Genomic DNA, 2,191 nt, shown 5'->3' with positions numbered 1-2,191 from the left:
CGTCAACATATTTTTTCCAACTTCTCAAACAATATACACCAAATTCACCTTATAAGTTGATCAAAGTCTTCATCAACTAGCAATGTAGGAATAATCTCTTAACTCCCTATTATTTATTATGTGTCATGAAATATCAATTGTCTTAGATGGGCCAACCCATTTACTCCAATGGGACCAATATGGAGGCAGGGATCGGATAGCGAAGTTCTCCATGTATTTTATTATAGGTTCGAGCACATATACTTTGGTTTGTAATAAGACGACCACGAATTACTAATTGCTGAAGGAAGGAAGTAGAGATTATTATTATTAGCACGGCGATCCCGGGAGCTGCTGCTTCAGTCCTTGTTGTTCTGGAGCCTGCGCGTGAAGGCCTCAAGGGACAGGAGCACCTGCTTGAGGCGCTCCCTGGTGTCGGCGTCGATGAGGTTCCCGTCGCTGTCGAAAAACTTGGCCGGCTCGAAGAAGGCGAATACGAACAGTTCCGGCTTGTTGATGAAATGGATGTCCAAGAACACCCCGACCTGGCGCAGATGGTAGCTGGACCTGCCGCCGCCGAAGTTGCCTCCCGCGCTGACGATGGCGGCCGGCTTGTCTGCCCAGCAGTTCACTCCTCTAGAAGCCCAGTCAAGCGCGTTCTTCAGTGGGCCTACACATTGTTGTTCAGTGCCCAGCAGTTGATTGGGGGGGGGGGGGGGGGGGTAGGCATGTAAAACAACGAAGTATACAGTATAATAAGCAAAACACTCACTGGTGATGGAGTAGTTGTATTCGGGCGAGGCGAAGAGGAAGCAGTCGGCATGGCGGACCTTGGCGCGGAACGCCTCGACGGCGGGCGGGAAGCCCGTACCACCGTTCGTCTCGAGGTCGGTGTTGAGCATCGGCAGGTCGGCGACGTCGAGGTGGTCGACGCGCAGCCCCGGGATGCAGTCCTCGCACACCTCCGCGGCTGGATAATTGCCAAGCTAGTGTACCCATTCCTATATATATATGGTGTTTCAGCAAGAAAAGAACAGATGTACGTACCGGCGCGGATGAGCCCGCTGTGCCAGGAGGCCTTGCGAATGGAGCCGCTGATGGCGGCCACGCGGAGGACGCGCTTCGCAGCCGGTGCTTCCATGCCTGAATATGGCGGATGTGGCCGTCCTGCCTGTCTGTCTCGAGTACACCCTGCTCTCCGGCGCCAAATCCATCGGGCCCAATAAATAGAGCTAGGTACAGTAAGCAAACAAGGGTCGCAAGCACAGTAGGACCGGATAGCCGGCGGCGGCGAGATTATCATAAGCAATAGTAGTTAACGTCAATCATATATCCTTCTTTAGCTCGAGTAACATGTTGTAGTATATAATACTAATAGTAATAATAATATATCCAGCTGATTATATTTCTGAATTCGGATGGGATGTTTCCTAGCTCCATCGTCTCTCTACCGGCGCGCTTGAGGATGGCCGTGCAACAGAAGCAGAGCAGGGCTGCGGGCGCGCGCTTGAGGAGAGGATGTGAGATCACCCGTGAGTTCATCAGGGACGTCATGTGGCGCGCATCGTGGTATTTGTGGGATGGACACACTTGGCCAAATGCAGGATTTTTCTTTAGCGGGGCCAAGGCATATATAACTATAGTTATAATGTTAATAATTGGAAAAAAATTGCTACAGCCCGGCTGCAAGCCAGGATGTTTGCAGCCCCTCACAAAAAGAATGATAGATCCCACCTGCAGGTCTACCAGATAACGTTTTAATTGTATTAGGTCTATCCTTTTTTTTGTAAGGGGCTGCAAACATCCTGTTTTGCAGCCGGGCTGAAGCAATTTTTTTCCTAATAAATAGAATATATATACATATACAATATACAATAGGCACTAGTCATAACAATTAATAAAAATATGCACTTATTATAAGCTAATTCTTTTATTTTAGCCATAGATATATAACTACAAAATCAAAATTTCTTCTTGTTAGGGGGTCATGACCCCAACTAGCCCCTTGTCTACGCCACTGGCCAAATGAGATGGACATACTAGGTGTTACCTATGGGTGACAATGGGCTTTAAATTTTACAATATAAAAGTTAAAGATTACATCAGATTAGGATCGAGCCCTATTTCTATTCATTTTCGGCCCTACCATTTTATGAAGAAGCATGTGGATCGTGATTCATTACCAGCCAGATGGGATGGACACTATCGGAGC

At 48.0% G+C, this 2,191-nt stretch overlaps 1 protein-coding gene across 1 annotated transcript; it reads right to left on the bottom strand.

The window, feature by feature from the left end:
- Positions 1-194: 194 nt before the first annotated feature.
- LOC100275408 (uncharacterized) lies at positions 195-1,159 on the bottom strand. Its single transcript, NM_001355038.1, has 3 exons — positions 1,027-1,159; positions 752-949; positions 195-649 (listed from the first exon to the last, which is right to left on the bottom strand). Exons 1-3 carry the CDS (start codon positions 1,118-1,120, stop codon positions 339-341), a joined length of 603 nt encoding a protein of 200 aa, NP_001341967.1. The 5' UTR covers positions 1,121-1,159; the 3' UTR covers positions 195-338.
- Between the last annotated feature and the right edge of the window lie 1,032 nt (positions 1,160-2,191).

Source organism: Zea mays, chromosome 9 (genome assembly GCF_902167145.1).
Source record: "Zea mays cultivar B73 chromosome 9, Zm-B73-REFERENCE-NAM-5.0, whole genome shotgun sequence".
Taxonomy (NCBI): Eukaryota; Viridiplantae; Streptophyta; class Magnoliopsida; order Poales; family Poaceae; genus Zea; species Zea mays.
This window is presented reverse-complemented; position numbering and strand designations above follow the sequence as displayed.